The sequence below is a fragment of the Mya arenaria genome, chromosome 1, assembly GCF_026914265.1.
Source record: "Mya arenaria isolate MELC-2E11 chromosome 1, ASM2691426v1".
NCBI classification, from domain to species: domain Eukaryota; kingdom Metazoa; phylum Mollusca; class Bivalvia; order Myida; family Myidae; genus Mya; species Mya arenaria.
In genome coordinates this window covers 38376235-38395702 of record NC_069122.1, presented here as the reverse complement: position 1 = coordinate 38395702, position 19468 = coordinate 38376235, and the positions used below count along the sequence as shown (strand labels likewise).

The window sequence follows — 19468 nt, the reverse complement described above, 5'->3', positions numbered from 1 at the left end:
TGTGCCTCAGGGTAGTGTTTTAGGACCTGTACTTTTTATCATTTACGTGAATGATATCACAGAGGTAGTTAACTCAAGTATCAAGGTGTTTGCTGATGACACGAAAGTGTATGCCCCAACAACAGATTCCGACAACCTTCAGGATGACCTGAATTCATTGTGTGATTGGGCTAAAAAGTGGGAGCTTACATTCAATGTTGATAAGTGCAAAATTATACACTATGGGTATAATAATCCTGAAAAGAAGTATTTAATGAACAATATACCTTTGGAATCTGCTACAGAAGAGAGTGATTTAGGAGTATTGTTTGAAAGGGACTTGAAATTTCATAAACACATATCTACAAAGATAAACAAGGCAAACAGTATATTATCTATAATCAACAGAACTTTTGATTTCATGGATAAGTACACTTTCATGAAGTTGTATACAGCTATGGTCCGACCCCATCTTGAGTTTGCGAATGTGGTTTGGCACCCATATATGAGAAAAGATATTGAAAGTTTAGAAAGACTACAAAAGAGGGCTACAAAATTGATTCCATCTCTAAAAGATATGTCATATGAAGAAAGGCTCAAGCAGTTAAAATTACCCACTCTTGCTCATAGAAGAATGCGTGGAGACGCTATACAGACTTTTAAGATTGTAAAAGGTATCGATGATTGTGACTTTGAAAGATTCTTTTGCTACGCTTCATCAACAAGAGGGCATAACTTAAAGCTTGAAAAACCCAGATTTAGGACCACTTTCTGCCAGCACCAGTTTTCTCGTCGTGTTATACAAGTGTGGAATGACTTGCCTCAACATGTGATAGATGCTGAAGATGTAGAATCATTTAAAGTAAGGTTGGACCGCCACTGGCAAGGAGACATGCTGTACCAGTTTTGAGACCTGTATCAAAGTTGTCTATGGACAGCTGTAATTTAATCATATATACTCATAACTGTTACCAACAACCTTTACACGATAAGATTTTATGAGCTCCGAAGATAGATCGTGACGAAACAAGTTTAGACGAAGAGGGGTTTAAAAAGGGCACAAGTCCTTATACAGAACCCAAAATCATCCTACAGGTATCCTACAGGTAACACTTTTGCATCTGTGAACTTCATGCATGTAACTTATATGAAATGACATAACGGTAATATGGCCTGTTTTTAGGATCTTATATAGACATAATATGCTTTAATCCAGGATCCCAATCAGAATGAATGGCCGAAAATGGCACCAAACAATTTGTATGTGAAGGATTTGCCATATAAAAAATCGAAAAAAAAATATCTGGCATGTACAATTATTTGGACTAGTTGACAGCAGATTTGTGTGATAGTAGTAAATTTGACAATGGAAGAGGCCGATAATGTCAAAAGATGTAGTAGAAACAGCGGGGAGGAGTAGTAACTGTGATCAGTGTTTTCAAAGGTACTGTACTTTTACTATAATGATAATGACAATGGGAGGGGAAATTACAAAAACATTAATCTACATCTATAGAACTGAAGTGCACATGTCTGGCAAACCACTGATAGCAAAGCCCAGATATACACTGCATTTCAGAAACAAAACAAAAGCATTACAGAAATCAAGTTAACAATCATTACTCAGAACAATTAATTAAAAATAACAAATGAGTATGGTGTGATCTCACGTGACCTACTTCTCGTAAAGAAGCCGAATGATGTAGAGAGAGATGGCGATTCCAAACGAGTATAGCAAATCTGATGTCTGAGGGTAATATACGCCACTGCCGGGTTTATTTTCCAGTGATTTCCACGTCGCGTTATCGGGGAACCAAAACCATTCACTCCAAATAACGGAGCCGATCCGCTCCCACAAGTTCATTTTTTGTGTAAATAGCCGACTCAAGATCGAAAGTTATTTTGATTCTCGGCCCAACTCATTTATAACCAGGCTGGGAACCAACTTTGAGAAGCAATGGAGATATCAAAAGATTTCCAAATTATCTGCGTTTGATTTAAGAACAAACTATCGATTAAATTTACAATCCTAACCGCAGTGACTCCCCCTTGATAAGCAAATCTACGTGAAAAGCTCTTTAAATAATTAGAGATCTCTTCAAATGTTTGGCAGAGTTCTTTAAATCAATTGAAGACCTCTTTAATTGATTTAAGTGGGTTTATTATTATTTGATGTTAGTATTATATTACTATATTAAAGAATATATTAAACAATATTTTCTTTAACACATATACTTGATGCTCGAATTGAACATTGATAACAAGTGACTACTCTCATTGCCATGATTGCGTAAACTGTTAAATAACTCTTATACATATTATATATGTAACAGACTGCACAAATTGCTATGTGCACCTGTCGGGGTTCGAACCCACGACCTCTTGCTCTGCAGGCGGACACTATACCGCGTCGCTATAAAAGCTAGCTCTATAGCGAGACAGTATAAGTGCCGCTATATACATCATATACCCGGTTACATATAGATATATATTTAATATAAATTTTGAATTTAAAATATGGTAAAATGTTAATATCTTATATTTTCAAAATTTCAGTGGAGCCTGTGCATAACATCGTCGTTGTAAATTTCATGTTGTACACGAATTTGAGAGAATAAACATACTGACTTGATTAAATTCATTGGTGGCAAATATTTGATTGTGGCGCGAGAAAAAGGTCACTAATTGAATTAGAGAGGTCTTAAAGTCAATTAAAGAGTGCTCTCATTCAATAATTAAAGGCAAAATGATTTTTAGATTTGTTATGAACATAATTTATGGGAGAATGCAATTTTAAAAGAGTTAAGCATATCAGATTTTAACTCACGTCCTCCTGTTATGTGGACACATAAATTAAGACTGACAGTGAGACATGAATTCAGACATGACGGTATAGGAAGTATAAATACGATTTTCGTTTTAACGTGCCATTGGATGTATTGTTAAAGGTTTGATGCCTGGTATTAATAATTGAAAAGCTTACTGGTAACCTAAAATTAAATAAATAACAAAAACACAATATATATATATATATAGACTTAGCTATATATATATATATTGTAATTTAGCTTTTTATTTCAACTGTAATCGGACGTGAAAAAGCCTATTTTACTGTTTTAAGGGCAAAAATGCTTGTTTGTTATATTTGTTTCGTTATATATTTTACATCTGCATTCACAACTCACATAACCATTTCAAATGACACCCACAATAAGCTAGTTCGTTTTAAAACCGTCAGAATACACATTCGTATATGCTTACAATAAAGCCATATTTTACTTATTAGAGTTATTTCAATTTTGCATTTACATTTTCCTAAAATATATGTTCACTTGTACGACGTTAGGTGCCGAACTGTTACTGTTATATCCATACTTTGATTTTTTAACATGGTATTTCTTCATATCATATGTCTCAAACTATAAACAATAATTCATCATACTCCCATTCTTAACTACGATGTGCTTAATTAAGTTTTTTAACACAATTGATCTGTTCGTTATAGAAATTCTGACGTTTCACTAATACTATTCAAAATGTTAGCTGGTGCAACCACAACCTTATTTCAGATGTGTATTAACACCTTCAAAAGCTTTGGTTCAGAATGTAAAATACACAAATAATAATATTATATTCGACTTAAAAAAAAGTTAATTGGCAATATATCATCAAATTTAAATATCAAACCGGTTTAGCATTGTAGTTTCACCGCGGGATGTAAAACGAGTAGTCTTACTTGCACTTCCTTTTCCGGTTAGCGTCCATTCATAACGCAAGTATGGAAACATAGTCATTTAATATCCTACGTAATTGACCGATCTCAAGGCTTGTCATACGAATTTGTATGGCATAATTACAGGAAAGAATCCCTTATCATTGAAAGTTTCGTTATTTATGCGTGGCATGTCAAGCAATAGGGCGATTTCCATGTTAACTTTTATTGTTTATTTTTTTAGTTAGGATTTTTATTCGTTTTATGGCGATAGGAAGTCGATGCAAATGTTGTCTTTATACAAGTGTTGGAACATTAATATGTATCTGTGCGAATTATTTGCTTTTATGTAAGTTGTAATAGTTTCTCGGTAAATGTTTACAATGTATGAAAATGAAAGGAATATAAAACAACCACTTTATTTTTCAGCCATGGGCAAGTTTATGAAATCTGGCAAGGTGGTCTTAGTCCTTGGAGGAAGATTTGCTGGACGAAAAGCCGTCATTGTCAAGGTACATTAATAAAGTTTGTCACAACGCGTTATCCTTAAGATGGCATGCATGAAAGGTAAACTGTCAATTGCGCCAAGTGTGGGATCGAACCCACAACCGCTGAAACACTAGCACAACCCTCTTACCTACAAAGCTAACCCGGCGGTACCACAAGTACTACATATAATTCAAAGCTGATCTTAGTTAAAAGTCAATCCAGGCATTTAGTGAAGTCAATCCAGGCATGCTTGCATTTTACTTCTGAACAGAAAACTATGGTTGAGGAAAAGATTGCTCTGTTCGTGGCTCTAACCTCAACTACCTTAACACTTGCAAGGCTCGCTTACTGAGATACACTACCAGTCAGTTTGTTGCAAATTTCGCACATCTCTGCGATTTTTCCTTACAGTAGCAAAATCTTTTTAATCTAATTTTCACTATATCCCTCTATATAAGCTTAACGCCCACCGTGTTCATTTCTTTAAATTTTCTTGTGTTCCACTGCGTAGAGTCTAGGCTGTGCATGGGGTTGTGAAGTGTTAAATTAAGGTAGCTGTCAATTTACTGAAAATTCTTTGACCAGCACTCGATTTTCCAGCGACCTAATTATCAATTTTTGAGGATGTGATTGTTTACCTTCGCAATCGGGTGAAACCCTTTCTGTGAGCATGGTACAATTTACAATCAACGGTACCTGTTAAAATACATGCATATCTTGTAAGCCGCATCCCTACCATATGCTGAATGCATGTTTTCGAAAGTAGAATCAAGTGAACAAGGTGCTAACACACCACCGCATTGGCTACCGCGGAATAAATCACTGCGATACACAGCGATGACGCAATCTCTCCCGCGGTGGCAACGCATGGTTGGTAGTTAAACTTGGCAGCTACTTCTTACCTCCACACACACGCTACAGTATTTTTGTAACATTAACATGCAGTAATGTAAAATCATTTCTAGAGCTAGTTATTATTGAAGAGAACTGTTTGAGCTGTTCTTGTTTTGTTCATGCGCACATGATAAGATATTTAAACTTTTTGAAGTCAACTACAATATCGTTATTCATCACATAGTTATTTTTTACAAAGTTTTGAAAAATGGCTTTAACAAAGTTCTAAAAGTTTGGCTGTGTATGCTTAAGTATAAGACTTCAAACATAAGGAGTAACATTTTCGGCTACAGAGGCTACCAAGTGAAAATATAAATAAAATATACGGTATGAACAGTATAAACTTGTCATGTTAACAAAATGTGACTTATTTCAATATTTGTAATGCAGAATTACGATGATGGTACATCAGACAAACCATACGGACATGCTCTTGTGGCTGGTATTGAGCGGTACCCACGACGAGTGACCCGGGGGATGGGCAAGAAGAAAATCAAGCAGAGGTCCAAGGTCAAGCCCTTTGTTCGAGTGTACAACTACAACCACTTGATGCCCACAAGGTAATTCAACGTAAAATAAACTCTCCTACCTCTCGTTCTGACAGAAGAACCTCGATTTTTTATTTTAAGTAAAATGCATTTTATACTCCAGGGTTCGAATTTAACTTTGAGGAGAACTCGCAAAATTTTGCGAGTGCTTTTTGAGGCAACTCGCAAAATGAAAAATCAACTTGCAATTTTATCATTTGCTTTATTCCCTTATAATTATATTGTCTAATTAAAGTAGAAATTTACACCTAAGACATATTATGAATATTAAAAAGTATCAATCTTGAGTGACTCGACTACTAGAACTTGTTGATGGCTTATTCTTTCTGGGAAGTATGGAAAGACTCATCAGATGCTGGCCGCATTTTGATAACAAAAACTTTGACAGTTGGGCTAAATTTAGCCAATGACTGAGTTAGGCGATTACATCATTTTAATTCACTTTGTTTTATGCATGCCTCGGAGCATCCCAGAAAGATTCGTAATAAAACTCGGCTTTTTCCGTATTTGTTCTATTTTGGAAACTTACTAGAGCGTGACTCCGTACTGTCTTCTTTGTACTGGTTGTGTAAACATGCCACTTATAGGCTGTTTACACTCAACTACATAGCGGAGTTAAGTTCATGTTTATTCTACTTTTCTTTTAACATTTTGTGGTCTAGAAAAAGCCACTCGCAGAATTTTGCGAGCTTGAATAAAAGTCACTCGCAATTTTCAAATGTCGCTCGCATTTTGCGAGTATGCGAGTCTAAATTCGAACCCTGTACTCAACATTGAAGCTTCTACAAGGCAGTTACAATACAACACAGTTTATGGGCGAAGTAAAACTTTGATGACGGTCACTTTCTTCCTTTTGAATCATACAGATCACCAGATTACTTTTAAGGGCAATTGGGTAAATACCGACCACTTTTGATTTGCATTGGCTAACAGCTATTTTAATTGTGTATTTCGTTTTCGATATCAACTCATTTTGAGATGAATTAGGTACAGTGAAACTGCGTTCCCTCGAACAAGCAGTCGCTCGAGAACCGGCGTTCCCTCGAGGTCGGAGCTTGGTCCCGAACTTTTTTCCTTCTACTTTTTTATAAAATATACCCACGCTGCCTCGAAACCTAATTATGTCGAGCAATCGAGCAATATCCTCGGTCCCAAGTACACAAATCGTGCACAAAACCTTATGGCTCCTCGAGGTAATAATTTCACACTTTTTCCCGAACGCGTGTTCCAAAATAAACAATTGCCAGGTGTTAAAATTTTCGCAAGTTGTAAAAATTGCAATGACAGTTAAAAGGCAATTTGATAAGGTGTGAAAAACCGTTAATCACTGTTAACGCATGACCGATATTATTTGATATGGGCATTTGAGATGATAATTATGACAAGTTAATGACGAAAAGTTAATTGTGAGAAATTTAAATGAGTAATAAAAATATGATTAAAACACTACCATATCGATCCAATATCGGAATCTCTGAAAAGAATTCCTTCTTGTCACTTTGTTTTGCAATATGGCAAATGAGAAAGAACTTACAAATTGTCGAACACCTGAGCAATCTAGTGAAGGACCCATGACTGGGGGGATAGCTAGATCGGGTTCCTTACTTTCAAAATGTCACACCCAAATGAAAGAAAATAATTGTCAAACACCTGAGAAATCTTATGAAGGACCCATTACTTATACCAAGACACCAACACGTCCTTCACAGGAAAGAATCGGTGTCTTAGTAAACAGTCTGTTTGACGACTTCAAACTTAAAATACACTGAAAGATATTTCATATCAAACTGGAAAATTGAAAATCGGGTCGCTCAAAACATCGGTTCCCTCGAGGTTTTGTCTCGGTCCCTGGCGACCTCGAGCGATGGCAGTTTTACTGTACTTTCAACAAAATTTTATACACCGTTAGAAAACTCTTACCTATGACTAAATAGATTCTTAACATGGTGAAAAAGATTATTTATTGTTCAGTACATTTGAATACATGTTGATCCATCCACGAAAATTTTCATGGTTAAAAGGAATTGTTCTGTAAGCCAAGATCATTGCAAGCTTTGCAACCAGTTACTTAACGTAACCTTTTCGGTAGCATCCTTGCTCTTAAACATTTGCCAGTTCAGCTCTGTGACATTATTCTTAACATACTGTAGTCCAGCAATCTCTGTTGATTCCAGTATTTTGTTTCAAATGTCTGTAAGACTGAACACGAGTGTGCCATGATGTGGTTTGATTTTATTCCAATATCCAAAACTGTCACGTCCGAAAATGATATTAGACTTGTGTTCAAAATTTAAAATGCACATTGCTTTTCAAGGGTCCCAGTGACATTTTATTATAACTAGAAAAATCATGCTAATTCATCAACTGTTTTTTTTTGTATGTGTTCTTGTATGCATGTATATGATTTTACTTGCATTTTCTGTTAATTTTATTGGGTAAATAATTTTATGTGAATATGCAGTTTATCTGGAGCTCTGATCATGGGAACAATTATCCCTTGAGGGAGTCCTCTTCTCTTCTTTCCAAGCGTTAGACACCCTTTATTGCATAACGTTTGTTCAATATCTATCATAAATAGTATCATGGAAATCAATACACATGATGCAAGTGGGACTTTCATTCAACCTGGTGACTTGTTAGATTGTCAGAGGTTGTTCAAGTAATCCATTTATTAATTATTGACAAAATAAATCCGTTAATAAGTCAATTGAACAGTTGGTGTTGTCATGATAAAAGTATTATCAAGATTTTTGTTGTTTTTATGTGAATGATATTTGTATATATCCAAGGTAAGAATCATTATTCAAACCAAAATTGAATCATTCATCAGCAAACAAAATAGTTTTACATACTGTTTTGTTTTGCAGATATTCAGTTGACATTGCATTAGACAAACAGGCAGTCAACAAAGATGCCTTCAAGGACCCCGCCAGAAAGCGCAAGGCAAAGCGAGAAGTCAAGGCCAAGCTCGAGGAGAGGTAATAACGGTTAAATACTTTTTCATGATCGTTGTTCTGTAACATATTTAGCTTGTCGAAGAAAGATACTCTAGGTGTTGTCATAGCCTTTGTGTCATTTGTTTCCACACAAATCTGATGCTAGCTATGCTTTATAAACTCCATACACGACTGTCTAAGTGATGCATTCAAGGGCATGTTCAAAATTAAGAATTTAATGAAATAGCCAGGCTTTTTCACCAATCTCAAGCAAAGCAGTAACATATTATTTTGTGTATGTATTGTGTAGGACACTAGCGTAGATAGAATGCAGGCAAAAAAATACTTGAACAATGAGGTTAAAAACCTTTATACGATAGATTGGATGCATCGAAAAAAATGCGAAATCAGGAGACACCATATTTGTTTGACAAACTTTATCGCTATTAATTTTAATGACGAGCATGTGAAGGATGAACAAAAATATGTAAATGGAGAATTCCTTATTTAATCTCACAAAGAACCTTTCACCCCTGAAATAGGTTAATAAATTTAGCAATTCCCCGTTGAAAATAAAGAATATTTTTTAAAAAAAATGAGATTTGTTTCTCATAATAATGTAATCAAAAATTAATTAAACCTTTCTCATTGTTCTGTCAGTCATTTTTAGCTCGACTATTCGAAGAATGAGGTGAGCTATCCTAGTCACCCGAGTGTCAGCGTAACCACTTATGTTAAAGTTTGCATACCATCTCAAATTTTTTCGAAGTCTATTGACATATGGCTTTGAAATTTTGCGCACTTGTTCACCATCATGCCCCCAACCTTTACACAGGAGGAGGTAACTCTATCAAGAATTATGCCCCTTTTTAGACTTGGAATTAACGTTAAAGTTTGCGTACCACCTCAAATAATTTCCAATTCAATTTATGTAAATACCTCAGCACATCATGTATTGCATTGAAATCTAATCTAACAGTGATCCATGCATGTTTTGCCAAAACTTATCAATTCTTACACCGAAAAACGGCGGAATAGTCGAGCGCGCTGTCTCTGTGACAGCTCTTGTTTTTAATAATGAGCTTGAAACTGTATGGGGTTAAGATTTTTCAAATTTTAGCAGAAATGCCCTGGTTACCGCAATATTACTGCATATTACACACAGTTGTCTGACAACAATTTTCTCCCTCTATTTCCAGGTACAAGAGCGGCAAAAACAGATGGTTTTTCCAGAAACTCCGATTTTAATCTGTCTAAATTAAATAAACTATGCCTAAGATTTTGTCTTCTGTCTTATTGATAACTAGCTGGTTCGAATTATGCAACTCTTTAAAATCCATTGGCATGCAAGATAAAACAGTTGAGGTTTATGAAATATTAAATACAAAATCTCTTCTCAAACTGATCAGTTGCAGTAGGCCATTTCATAAGCTGTGCAGCAAACTTGGCATTGAGTGCATTGCATACAGTTTTAACCCCACCATTGTCTGTTTTTTGAAGAAAGTCTAGGTATTTAAATAGCTTGTGCATCCTTGGCGTCGTGCAAAAATTAACCTTGGCCATTACTGGAAAATTCATGAAGCTTTTCGAACATGCTGAAAAAACAACAGGTTACTTGCTTTTTTGACTAAAAAAATAGACCAGCATTGGCATCTGATGATCTTGTGGTGCCTTTGTTCATTATTCACGGAGGCAAGGCAGACTGGTTCCACAAAGATTTCAGCTCAAGCAGCCAATCAAATCTTAACCAAACCTGGTTATACTGTTTAACAGTAATATTGGAATGTAGTTTTAAGGCCATATTCATGAAGCATGAAGCATCTTCAGTCATTTCCTAACTGAAGTCGATTTCTTAAAAATCATGGTCAGTTTAAAAGAATATAGTTGTTTTTAAAACAAAAGAATGCTTTTTCAACAAGGTCAATGACCATGTATTTCAGAATGTTTTACGCATATATTACATGACCAATGAGATTCTTGTATAAGGAAGGTGACTTAATTCGGGGAAATTACTCGATTATACTTTATGAACACCAGTCCAGGCCGTATAAATGTCGACATTTTACCAAATAACTTTTATGTAATTTCTTTTTGGGTACATCTTTGACATTTTCAATAACCTGCAAGATCGAATAACTTGCACCATCAGTCTTTTGGATAAAACCAAGCTCTTTTTAAGCAATTCATTACTGAACTTGGTCCTGTTGTTTGGCAAGTTGACTGGGAAGAATATTTAGAATTTAAAACCAGTAAGATGTGTGAATTTACTTGTTCCTGTGAATCTAATGTTATTTTGGCGAAAAGAAAGTATTTACATTATAATATGGGAGATCTCCATATGCGAACTGAATTTCAAAAAATGATGTATGCCTCTGATAGGATGGCGTTTTTTTCTTTGAGGTAAAAGCTTGTGCCTTAATTTTAACCATAAATATTGTCTTATTTTAAATCACTGGCGCGTAATTTGAACATTAAATTCTCATGGCAATCATCAAATAATGCAAGTACGACAGGATCCGAATGATTTAATGGACAGGATGCCTTTTGATCAAGCCTACTGTTTTCTGCAGATTATGACAGGGAGACGTTTTCGTTGTGTGTGTGCATGTATACCGCCGTTTTAAAACAATCTCGGGATAATGTGGTAGACTTTGTGCCGTTGAGCATTGAAGAGTCGTAGAGCAAAAACATTTTACCTGGAAAACTGTTCAAGATTTTCGAAAAAAACAACAACTTGTTCCCATTTTGCCAGAGAAATAAGCACATGAAAAGAAAGGTCCATACGCTTTAGTACTGATTGAGTTATGCCCCATTGGTTCACTGGATTAAAACCTACTGGCGTTGGATTCGCCCCGGGGCGCTCTTGTTCAAAATGAATACTACTTGAACATCTTTTAAAAATAAGCTTAACGCGAGCTATGTCTGATAGTTGACTTTGAATGACTTGTTCGTACCTCTTCAAGGCTAGCCGGTATGCGGTCGTTGGCATTCTCATTCATAAGAGGTTTGGTAATGATAAATCCATGTCTCCCAAACGTTTCAAATATCAAATTTAAAATGAACGAAAATCAGAGCACACATTCCTTGCAACGGTGTATTGTTGTGTTATCACTCAAGCTGATTATAGCTATGCGATAAGGAATCATATGACCATTTAGACATCAATTCTTCCATGTTAAAGGCAGGCATATAAACATGAAAGCCCATTTGTATGTGTTTAGCTGCTTTTTACAGTTTCTAGCATTCAACATAGATGCTACAGTTGCCCGAAAGGACGATGTAAGAAATGATGTAATTAAGAGACTCGAAAATTTGGAAGTTTTTGCAAGGTATGGTAAATATTTCGATATGCATTCAATTTTGGCGTAACGGTAGTGGTAACAAAACCTTAAAAATGGAATACAACTAATTCTGTATCACAGTCACGATCGAAAGTTCCATTAGAATAATTATATATATAGCGGTATTGGTACAGTCGAAACCCGATGGCTCGAATTTCAAGGGACCGGCAAAAATACATCAAGCCTCGAAAAAATCGAGCCAATTGTTTACCTTCAGTGTAAATAAATCGGCTTTTTACATGTAGTTCGAGCTAACGAGGAATTCCAGCCAAGCGAGTTCGAGCCAACGGGGATTTATTGTATTTAATTATTAAAAAAATGTTTATATTTTACCTTACTTCATTGTGCTTTATTGAAAAGTGTGGCCATAAACCATTAAAGACACCGAGAGCTTACGTTTTAGTGGCAATTGCAAAATGTGCATGCGATTCAGCTCCATGTTCTTACTTTTTCAGGAGAAGCAACGCCAAACTGTCACAGTTAGAGAGGACAGTCCTTACACAAGCACACACCATCAATGAGCTGAACAACAATATGCACCACCTCCGACGGACCGTGCATACCCAGCAAACACACATATCCAACTTAAACAGGAAAGCAAGGGTCACAAGTCGGGCTGTGATCCGGTTAAAAAAGCTGTTTGGTCCCAGTAGCGGGCATGTACATCACGGCGGTTCAAGGGAGTCTAATCATTCACACCAAGCTCAAAGCACCCATTCTTCTCACAGATCAGGTTCTCACAGTCATCTGAAATCGGACACAGAAAATCACTTTTTGGCCATAACTGGCCTTCACAGTATTCATCTCGGTAGAGATCACACAATAACAAGTCCTCCAACACACATTTCGCATTCATCAGAAATCAATCAGATCACTGATGCAGGTGTGCACGAAGATAATACAAGGCATCAACATAATCATACTCACCACCAACATCACCATCACCAAAATGGCACAAACCAGAGCCACAAAGGCTCTAATGAATCACGCGATGGTCAAAATCACCAGTCAAGCAATTTCGGATGGCCACTATCACCACGAAAATCGTGTGCACACAACAACTCTTCCTGATTCGCCCGTGCATGACAATGACAATTCAGGAAGCAATACACCTCGTCACAACCGAGCTACGAGCCGCAGACAAGGTTGGTATCAATGAAGACATTTACCTTTTTAGCCATATTTTGATAAATTCTTGTTCTTTAAAAACGAATAAACAATAAATATTACGTTGTTACGTTCCTCCAATTAATTATTATAATCCCCTAACGCAGAGGAGAAGAACATTTCTTTCATTAAACTAACTTTGACAGGTCCTTATTTCCTTAGTGGTAAATGATTGCACTGGTCATTCATTTGTTTCCTACCGATTATTTAGGCTCGAATTGGCACTGCTACTTCTCCATTTGATGTCAAGTGGATCACCGGGCACTTTTCAGAAACGTTTTCTAATTTGACAAATTTACAGCATTAGATGTATACGCTTTATATATTACTTATACGATATATTGTTTTCTTCACAGGATTCGGTGGTATTGCGTTTTCGGCATATTTGGACCATGACGTCACCCTAGGACAGCACCAGACACTTAAATTCAATAAAGTAAGTAAACTTTCACGCAAAGAATGAAACTGGTGTCCTTAAAGCCCTAAAATGCAATTGACATCTCAAACGTCCGATGAATGAGTGTGCATGTTTTATAGACTATTTGAACAGCTCTACATAGTAACTATTTACTGAAATGATGATATAATGGTCGACCACCATACAACAGTAGCATGGGAATTTACATTGAAAATACTATTTCCTGATTTCCTATTTCCGCAACTATATTTTCTCAAACAAATATACATGTTCAAAGCGTTCTTCATGTATCAAAGCTATGAGTATTTTTTTAAAAACATGTGAAGTTATTAAATTTCGATTTGACACAGTGTTTTTATATATATATATATATATATATTCATTTTTGCGCATAATGATATCAAAATGTAAATAAAAATGAAAGCATTTAAACTGCGTTCAACAATTTTCTAGGTTCTTGTCAACGACGGTACAGGTTATAGTCCCAACACCGGTGCATTCACATGCCCGGAAGGCGGAACCTACATGTTCACGTTTGTCATTGGCCAGCGAGACGCCAATCACTACATGTGGGCGGAGCTTGTACTCAACAGCGCGAACGTGATTGACGCGGCAGTCGACACATACCACCAATACCAAGACCTTCAGGGCGGAAACACCGTCATCTTGAAACTGAAGCAGGGGGACGAGGTGTGGGTGGATGCAACACATAGTGGAAGCCACGTCGAGGGCAGTACAACCCTAAGACTTTCCACGTTCACTGGACTTTATTTGTATTCATAATAAAGGAGTATACTGGGAACTAGAGTTGGTAATTAGCAAACATGCATAAAATAAGAATTATTGCTAGAGCGAAGTTGCTTCCCTCTATAGTTGAGTTAGTCTTCGCCATTTCGTGGCAAAGAAACAGTTGGTACAATGCTTACACTAGTTGTATAATGGGGCTAAAGATCGTCTGTTACTCCCAAATAAGCAGTGCCACAATTAATTAAATTGTTTTAATTTACCGAAAAGGCTAAATAAATACCGAAAACAAGAATTCTTATGAAGAATACAGTGTTAAATTTGAAAGAAAGGTGCAGAAAACACTGTATTGCTACCTTATGAGACGATAGGTGATCACTGTAAATATTTTAGGACCCACCCGTTATTAAATGTGAGCGTTTTAAGCTTTTAAATACACTGTTACAATCTTGTTATCAGTAATAAATATTTTCAATCAATGCATTATTTAGTAAAGGTTTATCACTCAAAATGTATGGTTGTTATACATGTGTATGTATCGATTTTAAATACGAGTGTCACTCTAAGGTTATATCGCATAGTAAACATGAATAGTTTAAATACAGTTGAAATGAATTTAAAATGATGTTAATCAGTAAAGATAATTTGTTACAAAAAGCAAAGTCATTAAGGTATCAAAAATATTATAATCTTTACAGAATTTACTACATGTATTTGTTTAGTATGAGTATGAAGCAATCGCTGAAAACAATATATCGTACTGTAACAACAATCTACAACGAACGTAGTGAGAAATGAATGGATAAATCTTTAACAAAACAAAACTTGAAATATGCAAAGGATACACATATTTAAGATTCGAACACTAACTCTTTGACGGTGAAATTAACGTTTCTATGATATGTCAAAGTATTTAAGCGTAAGTATTCCGAACACTTCACCTTTTAACGCATTTGCATAATGATGATGTATGCACCGCTGGTATTTGTCTTTAACGTTTTCTCATTAATATATAAAACAAATCAGGCAGTGTCTGAACCGCGCACTTCACCTTCAACCTGGCTGCTGTCTACGCTTCCTCTAACTCCCCTACTTTTCATCACTTTCATGTTTTCCAAATAATCCTCTGCAAAGAACAGGATCTGTCGGAGAGCTAGCAAAGCAAGGATGTTGATACTCTCGTCGTTTTCCACTTCCTCTTCATAATTTTTAACTGGCCAAATACTGTTCCGTGGAAGTTTCAGAAGGTCTGCAACCTTTTCGACTACTTCTTTGATGGTTGGGCTGAGAAAAACGTTACTCATATTTTCAGCAGACTGTTCGCAGAGTTGGTCGATTTTTGTAACCAATACTACTTGTGGTATCTCTGAAAAGTTGAATTCATTTCCAAATACAAATTATTTTTTCAATTGTATTGAATTGAATATTTATATGAAAAACTACGTAAACAAGTCCGTAGTCGAAAGCTTAAACATGAACCCCGTGCAATGGCAAAGGGCTAAGTCCAATTACTCAGAACAACAGTTTTGAAATACTATGTATCAACAGTCAAACGTGTACTTGAACATTTGCAAGAACATGCATTTCATGCGATCCCTGTAAGAAATAAATAAATGTCATTATAAAAGCAATAATGGAACAATACTAAGAAAGGATTAGTTGGTCTAGTTGTTCACATACCAGCCTAACATCCATGCGGTTCCAAAATTGATCCAACAATTGACTCTAAATTCAAGGTATTTTATAATGGACTTTGACGCAGATAAACACCAAGTAATCTAGGTTATTGTATACTGATATCTGTGAAATTGTTCTAGATTACTAACAATGGTGTATACAACAAGTGCAAACTACATATTGCTTTCACCTTTTCTGTTCAACAGATCCCTGTAAGACAAAAGTTTCTGCAGCATTGGTTTGGGCATAGCACCAACAGTGGATCCATCTAGAACAAACACAGCGCAGTGGGTCTCATTTTTCAAAGCGGGTGTATACCGAAACTCGGCGTCGTTACTTTTTAAGAGATGGCTTGGTGACATCTGGAAGAAAAACACTGTCCATCATATTGTTTGTGTACATGGTTTATGCATTACTTATATTATGTTTTATTCGAATAGACTGTAAGGAAGTTACCGTAACAAAAAATAATTACTAGAATTTTTAATGCGAAAAGGATGATATTTGCGGATCTTATCTTTGTGTCCACAAACATTCAAGAGCCAAAGAAATCGGCATATGATGGGGTTGTCCCTGTAATTTCATTAATGTTATGCTTCAGATATTGACCGCATATGGCTGTCGTTAATTTCTTTCTTAAGATCAATTCAATATTTTATCTCATAAAAATCCGGAACGTTACCGTCAAGTATGAAATTGCATTGCAGAAGGTCCAATGTGTCCGTCTCCGCTACTCCTCTCGTGTCGTAGAGCTGAAGGCTGGCTTTATCCCCGAACGTGTATGGCGTCAACTGAAATTATTTTTAATTGATCGGTTAATATGTATACAGTACCTTTGTTAACCAGACTCCTTTTGTGAGGCTTAAATCATTTACTATTTAATATTGAAAACACTCAGCATAGGGCCGATACGGGATTTAAGCATTCTGATTGGATGCAAATTGGACCAATACCGAAATGAAGTACCTGGAACTGTTGGAAACTTTGACCATACACTATCATTATTTTTAAGCACTTGCACTTAATATTTGAGGCCTTTTCGTTTAAAATGTTAAAAAAAGATCTATTCAATATAAGCACAAAGACAAATACTTTAGATTTAGCTATTGTACGATCCAAGATGCACATCCATAGCGTCACTGTGAATAGTATGATCTGGCTGGTAATTGCACTTGTTGATCGTATACGATGATATACACAAAACAAAAGACACAATGACACAAGCATAAAATAAAGCATAACTGAAAATTACCAGAGTTGTTGTACTAGATTGCGAGTTTCCACCTACTCTTGCCCGGTGTGATATTCGTCCGCGAAACACAGACGACACCAAATTGCAGAAGCTCGATTTACCCGAGCCTAAAGGCCCTATCAATAGAATGTTGAAATGTGGAGTATCGAGACCTTCTGGGGAATGAATGCCTTTCACTTCATCTTTTAAGCTATCCAGCATCTAAAGTAAACAATGTGTTATTGTTGACTACGAATGCACATGGCGGTGCATACATGAAGGACTGTGAAAGCTGAATCACTCTTGTCTTTAAACTAAATCAGACATTTAAAAGTTAAATTAATAATATAACATGACTAAGAATAGAATGATTCAAATTTTAATGAGCAGGACATTATACGTATTATATGCACATGTTAATTTGCCGAGTAGCATATCCAATGCCACCTGCATACTTCTGATCATAAATGTGACGGACTGATCACACTTTTAAAAGGACATAAATAAAAAAGCTCGCTGTCTTGTAAACACATTTTGATGTTATTTAAATTAAGTAACTCTGATGTCAATAATGTATCTGGTATAGTTAAACCCTGTTACGCTGACCATTCCTTTGCGGTGACACTGACATATTTGGAAGTTACTCTGTCAATCAATTACCAATTACAAAGTGAACTGCGGTTTCGCTGACTGTTTAAAGGCGCTTACCCAAACATTTATTTGATTTTTTTATGCATGTGAGGTCTGTCTGTGTTGTTTGTACGCTGCTTGACTCTAAATACAATTATTAATTGCAAGAAGAACAATAAAAACAAGCAAAACAACAGGCACTTAATAACGATAGTAATTTTCTTCATCTCTGGCGGATTTTATATACCGTGGGTCCAAATTCTGCAGTTTTCCGCCATTGAGTCGGTAAGGTCGGCTTTTTTCTTTGGCCATCTAAAAGGAAAACATATATATATATTCAAGTGTAAAAACCTTTGAATTTTACTTTGATTCTACCTTACGATATACAGAAAGTTAACGATTTATATTATTTTTCGTTCTAATTTGTGCACTGTTATATACGTGGCCATATCATTTAAACTTACTTCATAATCTTATTCTGATAAGCTGTTGATAATTTAATACAGTATATATATATATTGCACATAAATGAACCTAAACAGGAAAACAATGTATTATGTTTTTCTAAATTTGGCCGAAACCAGCAAGAAACAGTACAATCAATATCAGTAAACACGTTCATACTTTTCAAATAGGACAGAAAATATCACAGACGTTCACAAGCATTTAACTCTTTCAAATATACAAGAAATGATATTTTCAAATATAAAGTTAAGTGTTAACCTTTGGCGGTATAAACCTCCATTTCCATCACTCTTAGGTGTTCGTTGTTGACTTCCTTGGATGATATTCCCGCGATGTCGTAATTTTTACCGAAGTGCATGTCACCATTTAGATTGTATTCTCCCGAAGAAGACTTTTCTATGGTGCCACAAAATGTGTGTAGGTCATACACGGAACTACTTCCAAATACAGGACCACAGTTTGACACTGAACAAATGGCTGTGTGTCCGTTTTTAACTGAATATTTCTTAGGCGTGTTCAGGCCAGAATAATACAATTGGTATAAAAATGCAGAATTGTCAGTTTGATTCGATGTGGTTGTCGGTGTGAACCAACTGACACTTGTGTACCCTCCATACACGGAACCCTCCTTGTTGTACAAGACTGTTAGTGTTGGTCCTTGGTTGTCACATTTCTGATGAAACACCTTCGCGTCACAGCCATCCCTTGCTATGCTGTACAGCAGATTGAATGCTTTGGGTCCAGTTCCGATCCAGGATTCAACTTGGTCAAAGTCCTTTTCTGTTAAACTTTTACCCATATTTGAATTCAAACTTCAGAAAGATAACCAAGCAATCTCGATCTCTTTAAATAGCCCTTATTTTATAATATTATGTTTTCAAAATCTACACCTCTAATAAACAGTATTTACTTCCTTGTTCTAACTGAAGAAAGAACGACAACTCTAACGTAATAAGGATAACATGCACTATTACACAGGTAATGGTTTTCATTTGTTTTAACTTTTAATATATTGTATATTCCGTCATTAAGCCCTGATCAATATTTATATGAAAAACTACAGAAACAAGCTCGGTAGCCAAAAGTTTAAACATAAATTTCCCGTTTAATGGCACAGGGTAAACACCAAAGACATAGAACACAAAAACAAAAATCACATACAAGAAACATCGAACAACATCACAAAACTCCCCAAATAACGCTGTGCATATATACCATATAAAATCAGGATTGTTAG

The 19468-nt window shown here is 35.8% G+C and overlaps 4 protein-coding genes across 5 annotated transcripts in view; 2 read left to right on the top strand and 2 right to left on the bottom strand.

Annotated features, from left to right (window-relative positions):
- The window catches only part of LOC128225445 (ceramide synthase 5-like), a 41690-nt gene extending 39788 nt beyond the window's left edge, over positions 1-1902 (bottom strand). Inside the window, exon 1 of one of the 2 annotated variants that reach the window (XM_052935396.1) lies at positions 1659-1902. In XM_052935396.1, the coding sequence (XP_052791356.1) occupies positions 1659-1843 (185 nt within the window). In that variant the 5' untranslated portion in view covers positions 1844-1902. The remainder of the gene's footprint in view (positions 1-1658) is intronic. The other variant, XM_052935446.1, reaches the window with a different exon arrangement.
- Positions 1903-3683: 1781 nt separating this feature from the next.
- LOC128205073 (60S ribosomal protein L27-like) lies at positions 3684-9837 on the top strand. Its single transcript, XM_052906526.1, has 5 exons — positions 3684-3755; positions 4121-4203; positions 5465-5634; positions 8490-8600; positions 9758-9837. The coding sequence occupies exons 2-5, from the start codon at positions 4123-4125 to the stop codon at positions 9804-9806; spliced, it is 411 nt and encodes a 136-aa protein (XP_052762486.1). The 5' UTR covers positions 3684-3755; positions 4121-4122; the 3' UTR covers positions 9807-9837.
- A 1896-nt stretch (positions 9838-11733) lies between these two features.
- Positions 11734-14267, top strand: LOC128233322 (complement C1q subcomponent subunit B-like). The gene is made up of 4 exons (XM_052947005.1): positions 11734-11887; positions 12355-13044; positions 13423-13502; positions 13938-14267. The coding sequence occupies exons 2-4, from the start codon at positions 12777-12779 to the stop codon at positions 14265-14267; spliced, it is 678 nt and encodes a 225-aa protein (XP_052802965.1). The 5' UTR covers positions 11734-11887; positions 12355-12776.
- Positions 14268-15233: 966 nt separating this feature from the next.
- Positions 15234-19135, bottom strand: LOC128233274 (interferon-induced protein 44-like). Its single transcript, XM_052947002.1, has 6 exons — positions 18490-19135; positions 18014-18078; positions 17158-17358; positions 16567-16696; positions 16096-16269; positions 15234-15594 (listed from the first exon to the last, which is right to left on the bottom strand). The coding sequence occupies exons 1-6, from the start codon at positions 19028-19030 to the stop codon at positions 15251-15253; spliced, it is 1455 nt and encodes a 484-aa protein (XP_052802962.1). The 5' UTR covers positions 19031-19135; the 3' UTR covers positions 15234-15250.
- Positions 19136-19468: the final 333 nt, after the last annotated feature.